This window comes from Anguilla rostrata, chromosome 17, assembly GCF_018555375.3.
Source record: "Anguilla rostrata isolate EN2019 chromosome 17, ASM1855537v3, whole genome shotgun sequence".
Classification (NCBI taxonomy): Eukaryota; Metazoa; Chordata; class Actinopteri; order Anguilliformes; family Anguillidae; genus Anguilla; species Anguilla rostrata.
The window spans coordinates 21,940,947-21,967,171 of record NC_057949.1 but is presented as its reverse complement, the minus strand read 5'-3'; the positions used below and the strand labels follow the sequence as shown (position 1 = coordinate 21,967,171).

Here is a 26,225-nt window from a genome sequence, read left to right as displayed (position 1 = left end):
TTTTGTTAAATGGACCATAGAGAGCAATTCAACTTTATTAGTGTGTACTCAACAAATAAACATTACACAATGTCACAGTAATGCAAATATCGGCCAGGTGTCCCACAATGCCCATGTCCCATGACCATAGCCAGCTAACAATAAAGTGTACAGTAAATGTTCAAAGCAGCACTGCTGTGGTGTTATTCCTGTAAGGTTTCAAAAAAAAATGTAGAGTATTGACAGTGTTGGCCAGTCTGTTCATCCTTAAATAAACAGATCTAAACACTTTCACACCATAACTGTAAAATGTAACCGTGTAAAACAACGCTATTTGTGGTGTCATTCCTGTAGCACTTCAGATGAACACCGAGCACTGACATTACTGGACACTGTCTGTTCATCCTTAACAGACCTGGGTCAAATACGTATTTGTTTTAGATTCAAATACTTTTCTGTGCTCTATTGGTCTTTTCTGGTGCAATTGAGCCTGCCAATATGACCAGAAGGTGGGGTTTGCACTTTTTGAGAGTATTTAATTGGTTCCAATACACTAGACAAGATAAGTAAAGTGTAGAAAAGTATTTGAATCCAAAACAAATATGTATTTGACCCAGGTCTGATCCATAAATAAATAACTCTAAAGAGTAAAACACAACAGTTCTTTGAGCATGAACACTTGATTTTTTCCATTTGAAGCATTGCTGTGTATCATTTGCCATAATTATTATGATGACATAATTATGATGACATCATTATGGTGACATCATCTTTCTCAATGTCTGAGGGGCGAATGAAGAGCCAGGCGCTGCTGAAGGTCATGACCCAGACTGATTCTGATCTTTCAGGAAATTAAGAACAGGTATTAGTCGTCTGCTTCCACAGTTCGAGCCAATCACATCTCATCATGACTAGCCAATGGGCATATTCTGGATCAAGAGATATTAAGAGAACAATACTTAATAATTCTACACAACTGAAAAATCAGAGAAAAGCACAGCCCAGAGGGAGAGAGATCTAACCACTTATACTGACTGCAACTCCATGCACAAGCATCGCTAAATGCTTTAAACTGTATTCTTGTGTGCGTCCATTTCTGCTTTTTAATTATTTTCCATGTAACTAAGTTAATCCTCAGTTATTTCTGATAGCAGATAGGGTCGTGGATTTAATTTCCTTCTCGAATGCTTGTGTTTGTACAGTATACTCGCCTTCGCAACGTCTGCTTAAAAACAAACAGAAAAGGCAACTGAATTACACTTCCTGTCATCATTTTCCAATATTCCATTACATTTTTATATAAAATAAACAGGAAATGGCTGAAGTGTCTTTTCTTTTTCTTTTCTTTTTTACCATGGAAAAAAAAAACCAGCACTGCGTTTCTCATGAGCTATCGCGATAAAATATATAGATAGATTTTAAGTATCCGTTACAATCGGGGGCAACAGCATGTAAGAGGGATTAGGCTGAACACGAAACCTTGAAACCTGCCGAACCCGCTTCTGCACCAGTGCAGTATTTCAGTACATATCCAGCTGCGAGCGGCTGCGCAACACGTCCACTGTAAGTTATATAAGCTGCTCAGGAGCTCCACCGGATGGCGTTTACGTTCGATATCGCATCTCCCCACATCTCAGTGCTTCCCTGACTCAAACCTCGCTGAATTAGACGCACTTTCAGTCTGACAGGCGTCAGGCTCCTCTTGGCTTGTGGCTCGAGGGAACGGGGCAGTCAATGGAATTATTTCCGAGGCTTTTTGGAGGATTATAAAAACCGGAACCTTTGCGGCATGACCTGGACCTCAAACCCAACGCGACTTGCATCGCCGCCCCGAAGTAAAAGATCCAAACACAAAGCCTTTCACACCTTGCATGGGGAAGAGCATAATTATGTTACAGATAACCATTGGTTGTGCAAACCTAAAAATGACTTGAGTGCACTCTTTCTGGGTCATCACACAGTTCTTGCAACCTATTTCTTAAATCGCACCACAGGTTGTGTACATCAATACTATATTTGTCTTATATCATACAAGCTCTAAAACCAACTCTCTCTCTCACTCACACACACACACACACACACACACCCCTCGTGACCTTTCAGGAGGACTAGGGTCACCTTGGCGTGAGACCAGTGGTGAAAGGTTTACATAGACTTTCCCAGCTGTTGTGGCTTGCAGGCTGTGCTCCTCTGGGTCAGTGTACTGCTTTCCAGAGCAAACCAGTTTGGAAAACAAACATGTCTGCCAAACCTGCTATTGTACATTAAATCAGATTGCGGTTTTATTTCACAATTCGGTCGTTTTATGCTGGGCCGCATTCATACGATGCTGTAGACGCAGAAAACAGCCCACAGTACGTTATTCAAATGAAGGAATATAAACGAGGCAACGTGGAAACTAGGTCAGGGGCAGAGTGAGCAGGTAAGGACAATTTCCTTTCTTTATAGGCCAACTTCCTGTCTTTAGAGGTCCCCAGAGAGACAGAGGAGGTAAGGTAACAGATCCCAGCTATGGTATTATTATGACCATGGCGGGTGGCCCTATCTTACATCATGATATCGGCGGTGAGACGCGTTTGGTGTCATTCAGAGCAAAGCGGGCTGACGCCGTTCGAACAGAGTGACTCACGCTGACCCATCTTTCCTCGCCACTGCCTGCTGTTCCCGTAAGTAGGGCAAGTCAGCGGTTTTGGGTTTATAGGTGGAATCGAAAGGTGAGTGCGCAATTCTGCAGAAACAGGCAGGAAGCCGGCGTCGCCTCATGACACAACCATTCCCACTCCTCTCTTCCTCCTTCTCTCCCTGAGCAATAAAAAAATACAACTAGCGATCCGTTTGCCTGCCCCCCCTTTTTTTTTTTTTTTTGCAGGTTTCCCTTCCCTCTATTGTACACAGTAAAATGTACAGTGTACATTCAACTCAAACAAAAATAAGTTCAATAGGAACCATATGTATGTATTCTGTAAGAGTACTTGCAGAGAAAAAGTATTTGCTGTGATATAATTACCAATTTTTTTGCACAATCTTTAGGTGAGTCATGACCTGTGTGTCATATGGCACATCGGTTAAGGAGAATGGTTTTCTTTTAACCAACCAGGTTTGAGTTCCAAGTACTGAACTGCTTTTGAACCCTTGAGAAAGAACCCTTGAAGAAAAGCTGAGAGGTATCAATAAGGTTCAGCCATAAGAACCAAAATGTGCTGAGTAAGCCGTTTTTAAATTGGCCTGAAAAGGGGAATCTCCCAAGCCAAAAAAAAAACACAATGTTTGAGTAATTTCTTGTAAAAAAAAATAACCTTCACTGTTTGTGGTGGTTGGTCCAAGTCTTTCCTGTTTCTGTTATGGATACTGGACTTTTTTTGAAGACAGCATTGTTTACTGTACACTCTCTCAATCGGGGTGGGCGTGGCAGTTCATGTTTCGCTCGAAATGAGAGGATGTTGAATGGGGAGCAGCACTTATTCTGTTCATTGTTGTCAGACACACACACACACACACACACTCACACACAGACAATAATTCATATATAGTGAGGATGAAAGAAAGTTCTGAGGTTCTACTACATTCGTTCTACAAGTGTCAGCAACTACTTTTCCCATGCCCACATATTTTCCAAATGTAATAATGCTGTCTGAGGCCAACCTCAGAGTGTTGCCAAATTAAAGCAGAAAATATCACAAAAGAGGCAGACCAGTTGACTGCACCTTTACCTGAACAGCGGCCTCTGTCAAATCAACATTTGTGCTTAAATTTTATTTTCAGCTGAAATGAATGTGTTCACATCTAATTTTGGCAGTTCATTTTGGTGATTACTGAACTTGTCAAGCTGTTGGTGAAGGTAAAGACTAACATTTGCATTCGGCTGAGACCAAGTTTATGGCAAATATTGATAGGTTCCAGGTTAGCATATTACTGTGCGTACTAAGACTATTACTTCAGTTAATGGCGTTTCGGTGATGAAGACATTCAATCTTCGCATTCAAATTGGAGGTGACAGGATACTGAATAAATTTGTAGACTGTTTGATTTGTACACTCTTTTAAAGTTATAGCATTGCAATTTGCGCTTGGACAGAGAGTGTTAGTCAGGCCCAAAAAACAAAATGCTTTCTAAAAATATCATAAACTTGTCCAACATAGCTACACATACAACAAATTTAGCTTTAATTGAGCTGCTACAGTCTCTTCTATCTTTTATATACACTAATAGTTGTATTGTTATATTTTAAAAATGTAAGTGCAAACAGGGCTATTCAGTTGCTTTTCTTCTGAAATGCAGCAAGAATAAACTATTGTATTTTTTTCCACTATTGTATCCACATGCTTTGCATGTGCATGCATGCATGCAGCGGCGCATGTCTGTGTTGCAATTCAAGATAGCATCTCAAAAGACATCTGGAGAAGCACAATTTTCATCCTACGTCAGAGCCTATCAGTCAGAGAACATTCCCACCCAACGTGGAAAGCGCTTTGGAGATCACTTTGTGATCTACGAGCGCATTCTCACCCTGTGAGAAGCACTACCATTGTATGCCCCCTTTGTTTGGTTTACCATGAACCGGGAGTGTGCAGAGCAGACACGTCTCTCGTGCCTTTTCTCAGGGTGATGTGAATGTAACGTGTGACGCGGGAAAAAGTTTTAAAAGATTTACGGGGGGGTTGCATGTTAGGTCAGTCATTGATTAATTTGGCGGAATATGTGGGATTGATTTATGGCACCAAACTCTCACCATTTTCAGTGGTTGCAGATGAGCTCTCTACATATGCACTCTTTGAAAATAACTTTTATAAATGTATGCTGTATGTAAACTATTGCAACTGAAAATCAGTATGACCTGATTGGTGGTTACAAAGCCTATTTTCCGTTATTCTGGAATAAGTACTCAGGATTCGACAAGACATTAGCAATATGTTGTGTGTTAGCAGTTTGCCATTCATTTATAACATATCACGCATGCACACAGAAACAGGAGGCAAGGGTTACGTTTTAGGATTTCTTTTTTAATACTTTTCTTTTTTCTCGAAAACGTAAACGCTGACGTGATAATAAATATACATTCACAATATAATTTGTTCATTTCAAAACAAACATTCAAAATGATCTGTTATAAAATATAACAAAATGTAAACATCAGTAGGTCTATTCCTCCCCACAGCTCGAATGTCTTTTCCACCTTTCTGCAAAGTACTCTTAAACACAGACTTCTTAGCGTGTTGTTGAAATGAACAGCTCAGTCCCGGTTCTCTGAAGACACATCACTATGTATGTAGTGCTAAGACGCCGCAGAAAAAAGGTCGCAAACATAACATGTTTCCTCGTCGCGAAGCCTCACGATTCAGGACCGTGACGAACAGCTCCTGTCAAAGCTCTCAGGGTCTCTTGCCGCTGGACTTCCACGCAGGGCGACGAGCAACAACTGCAGTTGCGCTCACATGTCATTGTAGTAGTTCTCCTGCACACTCGCAGAACAGTTCTTAGCAGATGACACAGCGCTCTTTATCTTTCGCCTGGCCACCGCCGATGGCCTTTTCTCTTATGTACATCAAGTCACTGTGCACGCTTGGACGCCTGGCGAACGGCGCAACGATGCCGTATGCATCTCCGTCTTTAAGCTTCTTGCTTCTGAAAGACTTTCTGTGCAGCATGTCGGAGTACTGCACCGAAACTTTCCGGTGCAAGTCTGGGCTCATTTCGTTCGGCAGTTTCGCCATGGTGAAAAGTGTCTGAAACATGCGGTCCACGTTAGTGTTCCTTTTCGCCGAGATCTCGAAGTAGGCGCACTGGTCGTCGCCTGCCACTAGCTGCTGGATCTCATCCTCTTGGACCTCTCTGTAGAACTCACGGTCGCCTTTGTTTCCACAGATCACCAAGGGAACGTCTACGTTCTCTTTGGTCTTGTTTTTCAGGCAGGATTTGGTCTCGAAGATCTGTTGCTTCAGACGCTGGACCTCCTGGAAGGAGTCTCTGTTGTCCAGGCTGAATACCAGGATAAAGACATCACCTGCAAGACAGAAAGCGAATACATTTTAGTGTCAAATAAATATTAGGTGGTTATAAAGGCTACACATGTTCAAATAAGACAGAACGCTCGTGCATTTTTACTTGTTCACAGTAGAATTGCGAAGTGTTATTTTAACCGCGCACGAGCAATTACGGTTCAAGAAAATAATTTAGGCTACTTTGCTTTATCTGTCTAAAATGCATTGTTTCGTTTAAAACTCAGCTCACCTGTTAGAATGGACAGCCTCCTCATTGCAGGGAAAGGGTGATTTCCAGAAGTGTCCAGAATGTCCAATTGGTAAACGTCTCCCCTGATGCTGTAGAATTTCCTGTGGAAGTCTTCAATGGTCGGTGTGTACTGGTCGTCGAACCTTTCGTTCAGGAACCGGGAGATGATCGCCGTTTTACCGACTTTGGTTGAACCCAGAATTACCATCCTGTAACAGTTTTTTGCTGGGATGTCGAACTCGTTCTCCGAAGGCGTCATTTTCTTGATCATATTTGCAAGATGTGCCTTGGGGCTAAAACTTCGTAATGTAAATGCTGCGAGAGATTGACGATGTGAAAGTTGGTATCGCGTTTAATTCACTGGGCTTCTGTGACAAGTAGCTGTCGAGCACTGTTGCTTTCCTGAGTCTGTGTTGTGAGACGGATGGGTTTATATAGGGAATGTAGGGCTCCGTGGCCACTCCTCCCCAGCGCGTCAGAGAGTTGAGGTGGGGGGTGTTGTGGATGGACAGTAGTTAGCAGGTGCTCACTTTTGCGTCAGCCCCTGTGAAAACTGGGCTGGATTACTATTCCACAGAAACACGAAGATGAAAACACTGGAAATAAAGACCTTTTAGTCTGTACAGAGCGTTTTGAAAAGCCGACCAACTCCTAAAAGCACGGATTAAAAATACTCTATTGCGAATAAAAAAGGCTTCTGTATATGCGTAACTGAATTTATTCCTAACATAAATTAATATTTTAACAGTGGAAATGTTTTTGGGCAAACCTAAAGTAAAAAAATTTTAATCAGTGATCAGTTGTCAGTCACGATGCCAGTAGGCTACAAGTTATCGAAAAGCCTATAGAGAAATGCTGAAGTGAAGCTAAACGAGGTTAACATTCCATTTCAATTAACAATTCACAACATAAAACAACACTAAACTTAATAATCCGAAGAAAAAGTACATTTCAATCTACTCTTTTCCTGTTTAACTAAAATTACTGGGGCCACGTTTGAGAATACTGTTCGACTGAAAACGCGAACAGCGACATAGACAATGATCATGATGCGGTTGTTGTTGATGATCATCATCCATCATCATGATACTAATGCTAGCCTACTATGACTACTACTACTAACAACAACGACAATAATAATAATAATAATAATAATAATAACAAAAACAATAATAATAATAATAACAAAAACGACAACAACAACAACAATAATAATAATAATAATAATAATAATAATAATAATGAAGAGAAGGAGAAGATTACGTATGTGGTGTATGCATGTTAATGATAATTATGTTCGTTTGTACACACGTACTCGCATTAAAACATAAGACTGATCTTTGACCAGCCTTCGTGACTTCATTAGGTAGGCTATGCAGAACAATACAGCAGACCTACGTCCTTTCAACAGAACAGAAACGCATTTCCTTCGAGATGCAGCTCCCATTATAAAGCATAGAAAGTTTCTTTGTTCGCCTCTCGACGCTTGTCCAGCAGTTGAGTTTCTGTATTCACCCTGAAACAGTTTCGAGTAGCAGCTCTCAGCCGTTGAAGCCCGCTACGAAAACGAGCGCAACAGATGTCGGGTGTTTTTTCTATCCGCAAGAGGGCGCTCCTGTTTCGATTCAGACGAACTGCTACATGAGCGGACAGTTGTAACCGAGAGCCGTTGTAGGCTACATTACGGTCGGAAATTTGTTGCGCGTGTATTTGTAAACGATTCAAAAGCAGCATACTTCTTTTGGGTTAAAGTAGCCCTGCAGCAAAACCAATCCCAGAAATCACATACAATTTTACATACATTTATTAGAGTTTAGTCCTCCAGACTTCGTGTACTGATCATTTATTGATGTGTGCACACGCAATACACAATGTTTGCGTTGAAAATGCGAGACCTACTTGACACATTCAAAGCGTAACCTTACGTATATGTATTGCAGAAAAACTTCTGTGCTTGTCCGCACTGACAAGAAACAAACGCAATGACCGCGAATGTTGGGAAATGAACAGAGGAAAGGGTATGACCGTTATATTTACACGTATTGCAATGATCTTTAAAATATGTAAAAAAGTGTTTCTATGCTATTGCAATCATCCTAATGTAGATCGCACTCATTACTCATTACGCATCACTTTTAAAGCCTTAGTTCCCTGCAGGCAGATGTTATGATTTGCAGCATTTTACAATCTAGTGAGATTTCGCCTGTCAATCAATCGTAAAACTAATCAGCTAATTACATGCATGTTTTTGTAAATTGAACGGCAGTTCAGTTAACTTGGGTTTGGGGATTTGAGAATTAATTGAACAGGATGTTATGCAATTGAAGCATAATTTTAAAAGAAAATGATAAAGGTAAGAACAGACCACTCAACCCATCTGAGTTTGTCATTTGCCTGTACTGGGCAGCAGAGGCCCAGTCAGAATAACGTGGGCAGCCAGCCATATTCCAGGAGGACAAAGAGGCAGGAACCGAAAAGCCCACTCACGGGTGTAGGAGGCAGTGATGACAGACACCAGCCGATACTGTCCCCCTCAATCTGGGACTGTTTACAAACCCCACCCCCACACCCCAACCGCACCACAATGTCCAACGCCCTCGAACACCCGTGTGCCCACTAACCTCCACTTATCAACAACCCTCCATTTAACAGACACAAAAAGCAACCTTTTAAAGAATTTTATCCCTGCCACAAGTAGACACAAGATAAGATGGTATCATTCACATGTTAGTCCTAGATAATAAACAGAACTAAAAATAGGTCACTTCATTAAACATAATAAAAACAAAAATGACATCAGCCTGATTTTTGCCCCAATTATCCGATGAGTCTCTATGTTAGAGCTCTCCTCATACCCTCCAATGTACAATGAAGACAATCTTGCGTTTCCCTCAAGTAGCACAAAGACCTTATTTAAACTTTTTACAACCTTGCAGCAAGGTTGAAAACAAAGCTTCAAGCTAAGCTTTCCCACTGTGTTGCAAACAGGTCCATGATCACTCCTTTTTTTCTGCAAGAAAATGTTTTTGCAACCTGAAAAAAAAAAATCTAACAAACAATGTTGCCTTGTTCACCACATAGAAAGAAACATTCTTAAAAACATATTTAGCAAGCAGGGATTGCAGGCCTATTAAAATATTTTTGCTATCTAGTGAGATCTTATTTCTTCTACACCTGAGTGAGTTTCCTATATGAATAAGTCAACACTGAAAAGCTTCAGTCAGAACAGGTCAGTACAGCCATGTGTCTCAGATTCTTTGAAGTAGCTGACAGGCCTACACTTCATGAATTATGGTCAATTAGCTTGCTAACTACATAGAGTTGCCAGGTATCAGGTGTCCTTCAGTACAGCTGTCTGTTTATTTACAATTTATTTATTAATACGTTCATTAATCATACTTATTTTACACAGTGCTGTGACAATTTTATATTTCAAATTGTAACAACTGCTCAGTTGGCTGATGCATTAAATACAGTAGTTACTGATTGTATTTAAATACTACTCTATAAAAAATGTATTCATTTCCATGTGTTGTATCTTGTATATCTATATATAGATATCTGTCTAAATATATCTTGTATCTTTGTGTGTATATATATATATATCTCAGTAGCAATCAAACTGGAACTTGTGGACAACAAAAATGGATTGATTGATGGATTCATTGATTGATTCATTCATAGATATAAAATGGCAGTTAGCGGAACGTGAGAAAGAGCTTTGCTAAGCCACACAAAATGCACTCTTTTGAAAATTAGTTGATGAATTTGGAAGAGCCGCTATTAGTTTCTTCTGGCTGAGAGCCTTCCCATTACGGGGCAGCGTTAGGGTTAAACCTGCAGCACCCTGCGAGGTCCCCAGGCGCAGTCTCAGTACCGTACGCTAGAACCCAACCCCCCAGCAGACAGAGTGACCCAGCGGCTCCATTAATGTCTGTTTAATGTGTGTGAGGCGACAGCTTGCTCTCCCCCTGGAGAGGGTGAGCGTGTGAGCGCTCGGGCCGCAGTTCGGACGCTTTGCCCAGGGGGAAACAGCCGATGAAATAAGCATCGATTTTCTCCCGCCTGGATCGAAAGACCCCGTCAGGCTTTAATAGGAGATGCTAAAATAGAGGGTGGTGGCGAGACAGCGATGCAGGAGCCAGGTACACGGCCTAACCCACCCGACATTAAACAGCATATACAGTGCACTGTCACCTACCCAGAGCAGAAAGCAGGGCTGGGGTCAACTTAAACTCAATTCAGTCAAAAAGAGAACTGAAATTCAATTGAAAATCTAATTCAATAAGATAATCATGAATTCCTGACTGAACAGAAACTATGCTCCACAGACTCTGTCCACCACGTCGGTTCAGAAATTCGTTTAAACCAGATCTGGGTCTTATGATCACAGACGATGGGTAAGTAGGTCATCTGCAGTGAATGCTGGGAGTACTGAGGTGGTCATTAGGGGTGTGTGTGTGTGTGTGTGTGTTACCTGGCTTCAAAACCTGTGACCTCCAACACACCGGGCCTGTCTCGAACCCCGCACCGTTCCTCTTTATGCCCAAGCCCTGGGAAGCCATAATGGAGACCGGCTTCATTACAGGTAATAACGGCTGAGGCCTCTTCACCAGCACTTAGGCCTTGCACTCATTTTAGAAACAGCCAACTGCGCTGAACACCCTGCTTTGCTGATGTATTTGTGTGGAGGAGTAGCATGACCTGCACATAATGTCGATGGCGATGGGGGGGGGGGGGCGGACATTATGACACATACACTAACCCATATTTACTGTGCTTAAGCGGTAGGGGTGAGAGGCGAGCAGCTTTTTCGATGAGTCAGTTCAACATTTACACGGAGAGCGACTTTCTACCATTTATTTATTTAGAAGGAACAGGGTGCAGCTCATTATCTCAGACGACAGTTAGCCAAGAAATTGACCATCATCTGCATCTGCTCGGCGATGCTTATTTATTTATTTATTTATTTATTTATTTATTCGCAGAAAGGTCACACCTCTCAGGGATCTGGCGGTACGCCGGAACCTTTCCAACCGCGGCTCGTCGCGCACCAAATGACTCACGGCTCCCCGCCGGGGTCACGCCAGGGGTGCCCGCGGCCGCCAGGCCGGTGCGCGCCCGGGTCATGTCCTCTGGGGAGGACGCCCGGGTGCCTCTGACGTGTCGTCGCGCGTTGCGGTGCGCGAACGCGACGGTCCCCCTACACGCCAAGCGAGGCGCGGGGTACAGGGTGGGGGCGCTGAGGGTGGAGAGGCTGTTCAGAAGCGTCGCTCGTGTTGTCGTGCTAATCAGATTAACAGGGTCCAAGTTAAACTACGCGGTCCTTCCCTGCACTTTGAACTGTGCTTCCCTCCAGGGTTTTCAACACGCCTGTTCCTGGTTATGGTTTATACACTTTGTTGTACGTCGCTCTGGATAAGAGCGTATGCCAAATGCCTGTAATGTAATGTAATGTAATGTAATGTGTTCTCCATCCGAACTGGAGTGCAGTGCATCGCACGCCATCCCGCTGGATTACTGAAACACATCAAACCATAGCTGGTCACTGGAGGCAGCACTGCATCCCGTATGGACGGTTCCTGTGGGCCTGTCTTTGTGTCTGGGCAATAAGTGTTGCCCTAAGCTGGTTATTTAGGGAGAGCCATATAGCAGGCTGTGGGGAGCTGGTTATTTAGGGAGAGCCTTATAGCAGGCTGTGGGGAGCTGGTTATTTAGGGAGAGCCTTATAGCAGGCTGTGGGGAGCTGGTTATTTAGGGAGAGCCTTATAGCAGGCTGTGGGGAGCTGGTTATTTAGGGAGAGCCTTATAGCAGGCTGTGGGGAGCTGGTTATTTAGAGAGAGCCACATAGCAGGCTGTGGGGAGCTGGTTATTTAGAGAGAGCCACATAGCAAGCTGTGGGCAGCTGGTTACGGTGATGACTCTATGTCACGGACCCTCACAGAATCTTCAGCTGACGTAACACTGAACACTGAACCGTGTACACGCAGTGCTGAAAGGTCGATTAAATCTGACCAAATGAAGCAGTCTCAGCTGAAAAACGGGAAAGGTCATTAGAGAAGGAGCGTGCGGCCGTGTTTGTGTAACACCGGGGCAGTGTGAGAGGACCTGAGGGATCGCCAGCGCCGCACTGAGCTCGCGTAACCAGGGAGGCGTGCGCATGCGCCCAACGGGCCGAGCTGATTGGTCCAGCCCGGGCCTGCGTGTTCTGAGGCGCGACACGTGCCCCGCTGTTTCGGCACGACGCCGCGACCGTATCGCGTTGCGCTCCGAACAAAGACCCCGGTGGGGGGAGGGCGCTGTTCTCGCCCTGTTCTAGGAAAAAGTGCTTTTTTTTTGTTTTCGCGACTCGCTCTGAAACGTTCTGCCGTCGTCGTGTCCCCGTCCCTCCGGCTCCAGGTTTGGAAAAAAAAAACAAAAAAACAAACAGAACAGGGAGTCCCGCCGCGACGGTTTCGCCCCGCCCCGCACATCTCAGAGCAGAACGGCTCAGTTAGGGTTAGGGTTAGGGTTAGGGTTAGCGTCCCGCCGCGACGGTTTCGCCCCGCCCAGCACATCTCAGAGCAGAACGGCTCAGTTCAGCCGAGCTCAGCCCAGAGCTGCCCAGATACAGCCATTACCACCTCTGCGACTGTGCGAGAGAGATACTGGCCAGGACAATGGGGCTATATTAATGTGACCCCGCTTTCGCCTCCCAACCCCCCAGCACGAAAACAGCTTCACCTGAAGGGTTACTCCTCCAGAAAGCAATTAGCACTGGAAAGAAACAAACACAGACATAAACACAGAACAAAAGCAGTGCCTAACAACGATAAACTGCTGAGCTGGCAAAGGCAACAAAACAAACAACGAAGCAGAAAAGTATAAAACAAAAGTACCTTGCTCAAGGGTAGAAAGTCATTGGCCCACCTGTCCACTGAACGTGCCATGATGCAAAAGCACATTCTTAGCCATGCCACCCTGCCACCCTGCCATGCCAGGGTCCGAACCATTCTTAACCATGCCACCCTGCCACCCCAGGTTCTGAACCATTCTTAACCATGCCACCTTGCCACCCCAGGGTCTTAACCATGCCACCCTGCCACCCTGCCACCCCAGGTCATCAACAACATTGTTGCACCATTGATCTCTGGAGCGATGGCAGGCATGCTTCACCACAGAGCTATAAATCTTATCTTAACTTTGGAAATGTATTCATTTATTTTGATATTTATTTTCATATATTTCGATGATTGCATGCATGATCAGGCTTGGTTAGGAGTCGGTTTAATTGGTCAAGCTCGCAGGCGAGATTTTTCGCTGTTAAATCTCCAGAAATGAATTTGCTGAGGTGGTGTGTAATGCGTGCTATTCTGAGCTTGCACTAATGCATCCTCGACTAAAAGGCTACTCTTGACCTGGGCCAAACCCTGCATAAAAGGACACATTGCATCCAGTACACATCAGACACAGTTCAGAGCCGTCTTGTTTTGCTGGCCCCAAAACATTTTCAACAGGAACAACCTCCTCAATACAGAGAGAAGCACTCAGAGGACACGGCGGTGACAATGGCGCTAGCACTACGCAAGCCTAAACACAGGAAGACAGTCATTCTGATTTAATGATTGCAAAAATTAATGCTCTCGACTCCACCGAGCCATCCAGCAAGAATCACATTACAGCCCCATCGCTCCAGGCACCTATTATAGGAAAGTGGGTTAATGCAAGGATGGGTGCCAGAAATTCACTTTTGGCGACATTAAGGCCACAATTAGGACCCGTCCAGGTTTCATAACAGGCGCAGCCAAGCAGGAGGAGCATGTCCTAGATCCCCCCCCCCCCCCCCCCGCCCCCCTACCACACGACAACACTTTCGGTGCTGAAACAACACGGTCGCCATTCAGCATCGCCATCGAGCAGCACTGCTCATCTGAATGAGGCTATATTTCGAGGTAGCTTGCTTTGTTACATCGAGTTGCAGAATGGTGAGACCGTGTCGTAACCACGCCTGGGTGACAAGCTCACTGTTTGAATGACAGTGCACTGAGGTAAAAGTGGGGGTGGGTGGGGTGGGGGGGGGGGCCGGGGGGGCGTTGGAACAGAACGTAGACGTGGCCTTAGTACAAGCACAAATCATCGGACCAGCTTGCTCTTCATTGGCTTATTACCATTACCGTGTTCGTTCGTCGGTGCGACCTGTAGCACACAGTGTGCTTTTTCAGACTGTCAGACATTAGCTGAACCAATGAAGGGGACCTGACTCAAGTGGACTCCTGGGGAATCAAACCAGAAACTTTCTGATGAAAACCCCGTCCCGCTGTTTCCCCGTGGGGGGTGGGATTATTTTGTTACACCCGCAGTCGCCGGTGGGTGCGAAATCACATCAGAAATGACGATTCGGGCCCAGCCCTTGACCTAGTTCCATGCAGAAACCAATGCCACTTAAGCAAATAATTCAGACCCTAATTTACCGCCGAATACAAAATGTGCCTTTATGCATGACAGTCACGCCCACACTGTGACAGGCTATTTAACCCACTTTCAACATGATGCATTTGCCCTCTTCAGCACTGATGTACAGTAATCAGCTCCCTTGGCCAACATGAGTCGACTGCGATCTTACAGTAGCTGAGAGGCCGCCGAACCAACGGCCAAAACAAAAATAAAAACAATAATAAATGAATTAAAATTCAGCAAACGCTCCTTGTACCCCCTGTTCAGACCCAACTCCACTCAGCTAGCGCCGGTCGTCTCTCCTCCCTCGTCTGTCTGCATCTCCATCTGCGCGGTTCTGCCGCACCGTCTGCTCGCCCGCAGCGGGTACCGACGAGGGTCCACGCACATTTTTGGACTAACTGGGTTAATGTGATACGAGGGGGGGGGGGGGGTGTTGCGTTGCGTTGGCGGACGGGGATCGAGGGAGAGAAGGAGGGGGCGGGTGTGAGAATTTAGGCCGCCGTTAAGAAGGTGTGCGTTCTGCGAAACGCGCTAATGGAAAGGGAGCTGCCACCAAGCGGTTTTCCCATTAGCCCGCCGAAGACCTGGATGACCGACACAGAAGCGCTAGGCTAAGGGGGGGAAATTGGCTGCTAACTACATCACTCGGGGCCTTGGATTACAACTTGCAGCCACACTACGCCTACATAAGTATTCATTGCTACAGTAGCCGTAAATCAAGTGAAGGCGTGTAAAACTTAAGGGCAGCGGTTGCCTGGGGAGATTCCTGGTAAGGACGAAAACAGCCACCGATGCCCCTGGTGGGGATTAGAAAGGTTAGGCAAGCCACTGACCACATTTCCCTCCCACCTCAGGAATTAGAATCGTCTTCTAATTCGAAATACACACAATCATCACCTCCGCTCCAGTGAGGTGATGTGCTTCTTCGTCCCTCTGCTGAATTTGGAAAGATGGGTTTCGGATATTTTGCACCTTACAGTTGGAACGATCTTCAAAAAAATCTTAAACTTAAACTTAAAATTGAAATTACTTTCAATTCCTGACATCAAACATGCAATTCATGAGTCCTGTGACTGAAATATGCGCCTGTTTTTAACCTCTGCACTGGTTTTAATTACTGTTACACTGCCGTCTCTTTCTCCATTTGACATCTGTAACTTGTTTGTCTACTGTCTTGTGTAACATAGTAACTTTGTGTTTTATGTCAGGTCCCCCTTTCAAAAGAGATTTCGTTGCTGGTTCAAAACACTGGGCAAGCATGCAGTCACACACTTTGGAGTACTTCAGGTACTTAACCTGAATTTCATCAGTAGCATACAGCTGTGAAAACAGATGTATGCCATCTACATGCAATGCACATTTTACAGTCATTAGCTTCAGTTAATAAAAGGCAAAATATCAGAACTATAAGAATGATATTCATTTGAGCACTTAAACAGAGTGTTTTTCTTCTCACCACTGTTTGAGTGCTTTCTCTTCCAGCTACAGAAGGGATATTTTTTTATACCTCATTTGCTGGATTTTTGAGGGTTCAGGATCAGTCTTGCTTAGTTTTTCCTATTTCATGTGTCTGTAAAGTATCTGTGTGACATTGTCTCTGCAAAAAGCACTATATGGACTGGACATTTTTGAAAACACCTTCTTGATATATGTCTAAGTTAACCATTGTGTCTGAAGCAGCTTTGGAGTAATATTCCCTTCTAGATGTACAATCATAAAGCTCATAAATCTCTTACAGAAATAATGTCATTACTACAGATATTGAAAGATAATTTTGGCATTAAAAATTATGACACACACACACACCACCCTGCAAATCTATTTTATATCAGGATTATGTGTGGTGATACAAGCCACAATGGGCTATCTCCATGGCAACTTTATACAAAGCTGACAGAGAAAAGCACAGATGTCACCAAAAGCAAAAAAAACAGAAAAAAAACATAAAAATGGGAGGATGAATATTACAGCAGCCACTGAGGTGTTTTATTCTGACTGTCCCGATTGGTCTCCTCTAAATGCTGTTTCGCAGGCGGTTGCTATGACGGTGGGGAGGGGCGGGGCCATCAATAATCCTCCCAGCAGTGATACAACATCAGGGGAGATGGAGCCGTCTCACCTGAACAACTAATAGCCATCTACAGGAAACACACAGCACACACGCGCACACGCGCACACACACACACACACACACGCACACATACATGCATGCACACACACACATGCGTGCACTCACACACACATACATACACACACACACATAAACAAAAGAATGCTAGCTCAGCTACCTTTGCTCTCATCATTCATGACTCCTCATGTAGAGCCCACCCCTACCACTGCAGCCTCATCGGTTATATCACGCCCGGCACCGTAGCGCTGGCACCGTAGCGCTTCCTCCCAACCGCATGTTCTGCCAGCAGCCCTTTCACCTCTGCTGCGCCGTGCCACGGCTGAGCCACAGTCATCGCTCCACAGGCCGCGTGCGCAGTGGCCGGTCGGGTAACCCAGCGGGCACCCGAACCGCCGGAGGAGCGCCTCCCACGGGGCGAGGAGGAGGAGGAGACCCCCCCCCCCCCCTCTCCGCAGGTGTCCCGGATACCGCCTCCGCTGCGGCCCCCGTCGGGGCACGTCCCCACATGGAGAGACAGCTCATCCTAATCGCTCGCCCGTCGCTGCGATTTCCTCCTCCAGGGCGCAGACGGCCAGCACCGGCCCCCCCTCGACCCCGGCCGGCTGCAGCTGGTGCATGTGGAGGCAAGCGGGCCGCCCGCCAGCACAGCATGGCCCGTCACGGCTGACGTCTCTCCCTCAGACCCCAAAAGCCACATTGAGCCATTGAGCTGACGCACTGATCCAGAGCCACTTAAACAAGTTACACTCCAGATATACAGCTGGATGCCGACTTTTTTTGTGTTTCAGGTTAAGTACCTTGTTCAAGGTGTGCAACCGCGGTCCTGCAGCAGGGAATCGAATCCCAAAACCTGGCCACCTGACTATTATGCTACACTAGCGCCTTCGCTAGGGAGCATCTGCCTTTAGCTGAATGGGCTAACGCATTTTTTCAGATTGGTGTGCAGAAAGATCGGTGCTTGATACCCCTTGCCTGATCTTGTGCGTATTACAAACACCGGCCGCAAACGTCCGATTAACAAGCTGTCGGTTGGCGATAAGACGCTGACGAACCCACTGACCACGAACCCTCCCTCCCCTTGTTCCTGAAGATTCCCTGGGCACAGGCCAGGTTGGCACAGCTGGCACTGGCACAGTTAGTTCCAGAGCACGGTGTGTGTGCGTGATTATGCCTAAATCTAGTGCGTTAGCAGCCCCACTTTATGTTTCTACCTTGAACAAAGTTCCTTATCTCATCGCAAAAAAAAAAAAAAAAAGTGTGCACTGCGCAACTCCCAGCATCGCATACCCGAAGCGGCGCACAGCGGGAGAAGATTGAGTTTCATTGTTGCAGCCTCGATAATACAGGAAGCGCATCATAAAGGGGACGAATGTCATCAATCAAAATATCAGCCCTGCAGATGTGCGCTCTGGCACAGCCTCTGGCTGAGCAGCAATTTACCCATTGCGCATGCAGCCTGACTGACAGCATCTCATCTCAATGGCAGAAAGCACCGGGAGTTAGATTATTTTGAAAGTCACATGAGCCCCTTGTTGTTTTGGTCTTTTTTTTTAATCGTTGCTGGGGAACAAGAGTTCTGCTGCTCAATGTGACACACATTATAATTATATAATTGTAATTATCTCGTGATTGTCTTCTCGTGAGCGCGCCAAACCACGACTCATAGCGTCTGTACAGTACAAGCCATCTGAATACAGAATATGACAGAACACGCTGCGTGTTATTTAGAACTATAAATAGGGTGGGTTCTCACCACAATGATACAGGACTCAAAATTATTTCGCTGAATCCAGATAGTTACGACTTAAAAATGCATTTTTATTTGTGGTCGCACAGCACAACTGCAGTTACGTGTTACCAGATGAAAATAAAGCCTTCTTCATTTCTACTTTTTCCTATTTCCAGTTCCCTTAAATAATCATTAAATAGTAAGTAAAACTGTCTACTCCTTTATTATTTCTTTATACACCCCAGGTTATATTCTTGCAAAAGTTTATTTTTATGTGTCTAGGGGATGTATAGGACTGGACAGTGAATTCTGACAGTCCAAGAAAATATTTAATTGAAGCTTTCAAAACCAGCTCATAAATTGAGATGTTTGTGTTATAGAACATTTTTCATGTTTTCACTCAAAGTGACCTAATACTGAAAACAAACCAATATTGCATATCACCTGCAAACAGACAGTATCCCTTTTTCCTAGAGAAAACGTAATCCAAGAAATTAAATACTGAAAAATAGTATTTAATATAGTCACAGGTCTATTGCAGTGTAACATCCTCTATCGATTCTTCCCCATGCTAGCCACAGTCTCTCATTGGCCCATTTACCTGAGGAACTGGCGGGATGGCCACAGGATTACTCTCACTGTGAGCACGCCTTAACAGTGTTTCAGATTAGTATTACCGCAATTATCATTATTATAATGAGGGGGAGAAGGAGACGAATCAGAACAAGGAGAAGAAAAGAAGCAGGAGAAGAGGGAGAAGAGGAATAGGAAGAGGGACAAATACGAAGATGAATAAGAAAAGGAAACGAAGAAGATGATGAAGACGAAGAAGAAAAACAAGAAGAAGGAGCACTTATTTCATGCTTTTCATCTCATGATCTAAAAATTCTTCACAGTGAAGAAACTCAGGGGTGAATTGTGACAGCCATTTTGTGCAGGAAGGGTCACCCCACACTGGCTTTTTAGTCTGGTGTTAGTTTGAGATGTGGGGACTCGTGAACCCCGACAAGTGCTGTCAGTCACTGACCCCTGACCCCTGTGAAAGATGATTGCATAAAAAAAATTATGCATTCCTCTTTCACCCCTTCTCCTCTCCTTTTCTATATTCCCGCCATTTGAAAGCACATGGACAGCAAGATGAAAACAAGAAAAAAAAAGGGGGGGTGATACATAGCAACAGCACACAGCAACCACCAGCACCTCGGCCACTGTCGCCACAGCTTGTCTACACCACACACGCTTTCAGCTGTTTTTCCACACAAACCCATTTTCATCTTTCTGTCAGTCGCAATTATGAGACCCATGATCTGTCTGCATTAGCCGCATGCACGCTACCGAAGGCACCTGCAATCGTAAAGAGAGCACAGCCAATCTGTGGCCTGAGCCATGGCGAGAATTCCCGACCTTTAACTGCTGCAATGTAAACTTTCCTGCATTTTGAATTGCGTGATTAAAAAGGCGTGAACAAGATTAAGATTTTGTGTCGCCTTCCCATACTGTTGCCTGGCTGTAGAAAATGGCTTGACAGATACAGTTAATTTTCTAAATTAAATTGAAGGGCAGAATCAAAAACTTATACATTAATATTAATATATATATTAAGCCACTCATTGGCCATTCAAAAGATGCTCTAATCCAGAGCAATTTACTTAGATTACACCTTTGATATACAATCAATTTATGCAGCTGGATATTCACGGGAGAAATTCAGGCAAAATACCTCGCTCAAGGGTACGATGGCCCATCACTCAGGCATTTTATTTAATACAGGTTACAACCTCAGAGATGTTCCCTATCAAGCCCAGTTCCCTAACCACGATACCACACAGTCGATATAAGGTCTGCGATATCCATCTCCAGTCCAGGAGTGCAATGGGATCTGCTGGTTTTTTTTTTTTCGTTTTAATCCTAAAATCCCAAATTGAGATCAAGGCAGAAGTCAATTACCACCAGCGGAAGTCTGTTAGGTCCATAATCGATTATTTTAATCGATCGATTAAGTGCTGAGTAACAGCAGGAGAAAAAAAAGCAGCCCCAATAGCCGAGCGGGACGAAATCTGAGAGAACCGCGAATGTGAACCAGCACTCGTGCGACGCAGGAAGTGAGGCGACGGTCCATTCCGCGGTCAGCGGCGCGCGGATGATGCAGCCGTCCCGCCCCGCTGTGCACAGAGAGCCGCCACTGGCTGATTCCGCCTGTTCCCGTAATGACGTTCGCGGCAGGGCGGCTCGCTCGGGGGATCCGCAAGGCTCTTTCCAAAAAGCCTTTCTGAGCAACGCCTCAGCTGTTCTCTGAAAATACAAAAATACACCTGCGTGTGATTCAAAAGTCTTTTGTTGCTTTTTTTTTCTTCTTTCTTTTTTCTTTGTGTCGGGAAAAAGAGAAAGGAACCCGTATATCTGGGCGAGCCACATGACCGAAGGAGTGGGCATGACCGAAGGGTCACGCAGAAATGACTTGTTCCCCGTCCGTGTGCAGGCCCCCCGCTCCAGCCGGTGTCCCGCGTAAGGAGCTGCCGAGCCGATGCTCTGCGTCTGCATCTGCGTCTGCGTCTGCGTCTGCGTCTGCCCTGTTAGCATGCGGCTAGCCCATCACCGCGGCACGGCGCGGTCGCCCGCGGCTCTGTCCGCACACCGCGGCGAAAACAGGAAGGCTTGAGCAGGGCCCCGAACTCTCCCGCAGACACAGAACCACGCGGCGGCGATCGCTGAGGCGTGGGCGGGCGTTCTGTGCTGCGCACGCGGAGCGGTGCGGCGATCGGGCTGGCGCACGCGGCTGGTGCGGTTGGCTGGGTCGGCGTGTCGGGCCTGTGGCTGGCGCATGCGGCGCTGGTGCACGTTCGGCCGAGGAAAGCCCAGCGCTTTCGATAGCGTGGCTGACCGAGCACATGAGCGCATCTGTGTTCAGTATTCAGCGACCTCTCTTGATATCGGCTGACCTTTGAGGCCCTGTTAAAGTGACCGTTGTCCTGCCTGTCTTTAATATGTCACATTCTGTACAAATCATATTCGCCTGGATATTCTGTAAAAATCATATTCGCCTGGATATTCTGTACAAATCATATTCGCCTGGATATTCTGTACAAATCATATTCGCCTGGATATTCTGTACAAAATCATATTCGCCTGGATATTCTGTAAAAATCATATTCGCCTGGATATTCTGTACAAATAATATTCTCCTGGATATTTTGTACAGTTCACATTGGCCTGGATATTCTCCTGGACATTCTGCACAAATCGCATTGGCCTGGATGCCTGGAGCATGAGTGTTAGCTTCGGCAGAAGAAGAGTGAGTCAACATCGAGTAGCATCTGGTCGGCGAGACGTCGGCAGTCCGTCGGGCGGCCGACGCTGAAGCCATACGCGAGCCTGTTGCCTTCTCCTTCTCCAAGTTCGACTTATCTGAGTAATCTGAGGACAAAAATCTGAAAGGAGGGCAAACAGTCTTCTCTCTTCCAAAAGAAAAAGAGTAGAATGCAGCCTTTAGCCAAAGAGCCTGCCCTGCCCGGTATGGCAGTGATCGCTCACTTAAAAAAAAAAGTAAATTAGTTAAAGATAAGATATAAGATATAAGATATACTTTTATCGAACCCCGTGGGGTAATTTGTCCACTGCATTTGACCCATCCCAGTTACTTAGGAGCAGTGGGCAGCCGCAGTGCAGCGCCCGGGGACCAACTCCAGTCCTGAGGCCAGTGCCTTGGTCAAGGGCAACTGCAGGAGCAGGAGTAAATTAGTTAAATGCATCCCAGTCAGGTTTACAAAGTTTTCATTTGCCACTAAGGTGATGTAGCTGCTTTAAACAATGTAGCACACCCCACACGCACAATTTATTTTTCATAATGCTGCAGTTTAAACAATTCCCGGCACCTAGAAATCCTGAGAAATAAAGGTGAGGAAAAGAGTTTATGATGTGCTGTTGGCTGTACAAGTACTGGTCAATCCCAGTGAACCTCGCCACCACCACCTCTGGAATAGGACCTCTAAGCTGACAGTCAGGGAAAATCAGAATGGAAACTAATGTTCACTGTCTGAGAAGCAGTCTAGGATAGCAAGCTATTGCGATCTGCCAATTCAGTTTGTAATCAAGTGTTCTATCACATTTTTTAAAATGTTACATATCTTTAGACAAACAGACAGCCAGACAGATAGACAGATAGGTGAAGAATCTTCTATAAATCACCTTGTTAATCATGACAGAAATAAGGTCTTCAAAAGTTGTTCAGATCATTCCTAGGCTGCAGCTGTTGTACCCTTGGGCAAGAATACTAAACCTGACTTCTATCTTTTACTGTTACCTGCCCAGGAACAACAGTTAAAATTTAGCTCGATAGCTAATTCTGGGACAGCCAAGTGGCTGCCCACTGTCCCAGTCAAATAAGTAAATAAATAAACAAACAAACATATGCAGTTGTACAAATTGATACAATGTAAAAATACATGTTATGTAAGTCATCTGGATAAAAGCAGCTATGTATTCCGCAATTCACATCAGTCACACTGGATAACAACATTGAATTCTGCACTGTCAATGGAGTGACTGCCTGATTTTATGATATTTCTTTTCTTTTCTTTGTTTATATGTAACTGTTAAAAATGGCATGTGTACAGTACGTTTTAAATCGCACAGGGTATTTAAATGAGTAATACTTTAAGTTGTGGATCCCCATCCATCTTTTAACGGGAGATATGGAGTTTACGGGACTAAGAGAAGGGAACGCCGACGGCAAGGAGACGCGCTGCTGACAATGTAGGTTACAACCCCTGCGAGCCGGCTGGCCTAATTTGGCCTTTCGACAAAAGCTCAGTGACAAAGGATAACCCACATTCACACCCTGAGAAATTAAACTTGGCGAATGGCGCGCAGTCGGACTTTGGGAAGGAAGCGCTCTTACATCGTGGGGTGAGTCATTTGGTTATATAATGAAAGCTGAGCAATTTACAGGCACATGTAGATTGTTTTTTTTTGTCTGTTCTTGTTCTCTCCGTGAAACTTAAACAAAACACCTTTCCAGGACAAAGCCCCTGACAGAGCAAATTGCACTGTGGCATACATTGATTTGCCCAAAGTGCAAGTTACAGTGGCAAAAACGTGACGTCTTTCTCGAACCTCTTGATTTATCGGCTAACGTCTGAGCCGGTTGCTGCCGGTGTGGAGATGGCCCCTGCCTAGCACCATCGCCGAATCAGAGGCCTCGTTAAGGCACCAAATTGGACGTCTCCGAGCCCTTCTCTCTCTCTGCTGTTCATTCACCGCCATCCTCCTCCAGACCCCTTAGCGCCGTTAAGGAAGGCCTCACCTCACATCGCCGATGAGGTCATTAACCGAACAGCGCCGGATCCCGAACACAAAGGCGCCATTATCGCCGCGTCGCACGAGCCGCGTTTTCGGCGCTCCGCGATCGACCCCGCACAAGAGAGAGAGGACAATGAGCCCGTTCGTCACTGCCGCCCCAGTCTGTCCGGAAGAAAACCCTTTTATACTCTACGTTTCTTCTTAATGGCGCGTTATTGGTCCCTGTTAACGCACCTGGCCCGGGGTCGGCGCGGGGTCTCCTCCTGGCGCTCTGCGTACGGAATCTCGTCCCTGAAACACGTCTGCGTCCTGCCTGTGTCACCATGGGCCACGGTCCCTGCGCCGTCTCAACGGCTAAAAGATCAATCGGTCTAACTGACGCTGAGAGTAACTGCCTTACTGGCCCACATTCATGCAGGTCAAAGGTCAAAGGTCAAATGCTGGGTTTGACCTGGATTCATGGCAAAACGTCCTCAGCCCAACCAAAGGAGCTACACGCAGCCAAACTGCTGGCAGACTTCCATCAATATTTGTCCTTAAATTCATATTAAAAAGACTTCTTTTTCTTTTGCCAAAGACATATGTTAAAGTTGATATGTTCAGTTCAGTTAGGGCTGAACTTTTTGCTCAATTTAAATCTCTTCAATTAGATGAGTAATGTAAAATGGCTTTCTTTAACGTTTTTTTCAGTTTGATTTTGTACTGATGGCTATTATCCTGTATTTGCATTAAATACGGTGTCATCAAAGCCCATCGGGGGACCCACTTTATTAAAAACTGTATTACACTGCCCCCCAAAAACATGTACATTTTTGACACAAAACAAAATACTCAGTTTTCTTCCTTTCCCAGAAGTTGGAGTTTTGAGAACCTCTGATATTTATTTTGAGGGCGCAAACAAGCACACCACTTCTGATTCCTTCGCAATTCAAAAGGCAGGCCAAGGTGGAGGCAGCTACTGCATTCGACCAGTAGGAGTCACTAGAGAGCAGTGAGAGGCGACCAAGTGTTACCTCCCTAAGCCTGAGCGATGCTCCACGAATCAATCATGCCTTGCCCCGCGGGGCTACCAGCCACAGCTGGCGCCGGCACGGTCCGAATTTGATCCCGGCCCACTGGGCACATCCATACACCAGCACGGGGCCTTAACAGGAAGAGCCCCTCTGTCGCCCTCTGAGGACAGATGGCGATTAAATCCAGGTCAAGGCGTGGAAGAGATGCACTGACGTACGCGCTACATCCGCTGCGCCCGCTAAACAGCCCGGCCTTCTGGGACAGGCCCAGCATGGCGGCTTTGACAAAGTTGTGTCGCTCTGCTGGTGACAAGAACTGCACTTACCTAACCCAATTATGTAAAAGCGCATACACACACACAGACACACCCGCACACACACACACAGACACACACACGCACACACACACACACATATATACACCCCACTGCCAGGATAATGCTTTTGTGATTGTTAGCCACGCTCCGCAGTCGTGGGCTCTATGGTGAAAGCATGACAGAGCACTGCTACCCTCCTGCTCCCTGGGTGCAGCCCCCTGGGGCGACCAGCTTCTGTGCATGTGCAGCAGATGCCCCCCGCCCCCCCGCCCCCCCGCCGCATCACCACCCCCACCGCCATTGGATCTGGAGCACAGCCCCTCCGCCATATCCCACTGAAACAGCCATTCCACAGCCAATGTGCATCACTATTACCGGAGACTGTGGAGGAAACAGCAAGATATAGCGCGTTATATTGCGAGTCAATGCTTAATGGCTTCTGGAAGTAGTCAGAAGTCAGATATGTAGTCCATCCTGGAACTCACTGGATCTGCGTTGGGATCAAGCAATCTTAATGAACGAAGTGGATATTGAAGTAGCACGTGGGCATTAAGCAAAGCAATAGTCCTGAAAGAAAGCTTTTCAGCTGGTCAGCCAGTTAATGTGTTGGCTGTATTGGAAAGTGTGACCGCTTTAAAAAAATTAAACAAGTTATTCAATCCACCAAGACAACTTCCTGAAAAAATGCTGAACTGAATTGTTTTAAATATTCGTGATGAAACACCCTACAGAACCCTGACTTAAAATGACCGACACATCCTCTGTAAAGTATTGAGTGCACTGAACTGTTGCTCAGCAGAACACAATACAACAGTGACAAACTAAGCTCTAAGCCTTTAGCATACATTCAGTGACCTTTGACCTCCCGACCTCTGAACACCTATACAGTGCCTGCTCAAGAGCTTTCACAAAATAGAAGGGGAGATGGCATTACGAAGCATTGCATTCAACCAGTACCAAAAAATAAAGACTCTGGGCCTTTAAAATCATTCTATAGTCATATAATAAAAACAAAGAAAGGATGAACTACAGGCCCCCCACAAAAAAAAACTGGGTTAAGGGTGTCACATAATGACATAATGTCACATTTTAA

General features: G+C 45.6%; 1 protein-coding gene and 1 long non-coding RNA gene across 2 annotated transcripts in view; both read right to left on the bottom strand.

Moving 5' to 3' along the window:
• Positions 1-26,225, bottom strand: part of LOC135242861 (uncharacterized) — a 78,254-nt gene that overhangs the window by 6,738 nt on the left and 45,291 nt on the right. The gene's annotated exons all lie outside the window — the stretch shown is intronic.
• Positions 4,959-6,629, bottom strand: LOC135243714 (dexamethasone-induced Ras-related protein 1-like). The gene is made up of 2 exons (XM_064315708.1): positions 6,208-6,629; positions 4,959-5,980 (listed from the first exon to the last, which is right to left on the bottom strand). The coding sequence occupies exons 1-2, from the start codon at positions 6,476-6,478 to the stop codon at positions 5,454-5,456; spliced, it is 798 nt and encodes a 265-aa protein (XP_064171778.1). The 5' UTR covers positions 6,479-6,629; the 3' UTR covers positions 4,959-5,453.